General features: G+C 67.2%; 1 protein-coding gene across 1 annotated transcript in view; it reads left to right on the forward strand.

The window, feature by feature from the left end:
* Positions 1–241: 241 nt before the first annotated feature.
* The window catches only part of EMIHUDRAFT_471240 (hypothetical protein), a gene marked incomplete at its 5' end in the record, with an annotated part of 6,091 nt that continues 5,355 nt past the window's right edge, over positions 242–977 (forward strand). Inside the window, one exon of the mRNA XM_005758069.1 lies at positions 242–772. Within this exon, the coding sequence (XP_005758126.1) occupies positions 242–772 (531 nt within the window). The remainder of the gene's footprint in view (positions 773–977) is intronic.

Raw genomic sequence — 977 nt, forward strand, 5'->3', positions numbered from 1 at the left:
GCGCGGATTTGCCCATATCGTTGGGCGCACGGAGGGAAGGAGAGGTGGGCTCCTGCCCGAGAAGGTCGCGGGACCTGCGCAGAGCTCGCTCTGCGTGATGCCGCTCGAGCTTGGGCGTGCACGCAAGAGGTCACGCGCAAGCAAGAGCAAACAACTGGGAAGTTCACAGCTGTGCTTACGCAGGAACGGACGCCGTTCTCACCCACAAGCGTGCGCAAATCTGCCCGCCACTGTGCCCGCGATGCCCGCAGCACTCCTCGTCATCTCTGCTGCCTCGGTGGGCTCACCACCTCGTCGGGTCAGCTCGTCGGGTCACCTGCTCGTGGTTCAATGCGGCGGCACCAACGATCGCTTCGGACGTCTTGATATCGACGTTCTGCCGCGCCTGCAGGCCACGATAGACCTCGCCGCGGCCGCGACCACAACTCGGCATCGCGTGAGCGTGCTGACCAGCGGAGGTCTCAATGAGACGTTGCACCTCGGCATTGCGCGCGGGCCGGGGACGGAGCGGACGCGGCCGCACTGGAGACTGGTCGCCGATGCGCTGCTCGAGAGCGGGCTGCCCTCCGCGGCGCTGGTCGACGAGGGCATCCCCGCGCTCACCACGGTGGACGAGGCGCTGATGACGCGCGACTACGTGGCGGCAGAGGAGGGTCGCTTCACTGAGGTGGCAGTGGTGACGAGCGCGTACCATGCGGCACGCGTCGAGCACCTCTTCGGTCGCGCCCTCGCGCCGTGCGCCGGCGTGCGCATACAGCTGCGGGTCGTCGCGGTGCCCGAGCAGCGGCTCGTCGTGGAGCCGAGCGCGTCCTCCTCCTCCTCCACGACCTCTTCCTCCCACAAGAAGCTCTCGTTGCTCGACGACCAGTCCATCAATATGCGGCGGGCGCATGAGGCGTCCGCGCTTAAACAGCTGCGCGAGGCCCCCAACGGCAAGTGGCTCACCTTCCTCAAAGAACAGGGGGCTTGGCTGCACC

The sequence above is a fragment of the Emiliania huxleyi genome (assembly GCF_000372725.1).
Source record: "Emiliania huxleyi CCMP1516 unplaced genomic scaffold EMIHUscaffold_886, whole genome shotgun sequence".
Lineage (NCBI taxonomy): Eukaryota > Haptophyta > Isochrysidales > Noelaerhabdaceae > Emiliania > Emiliania huxleyi.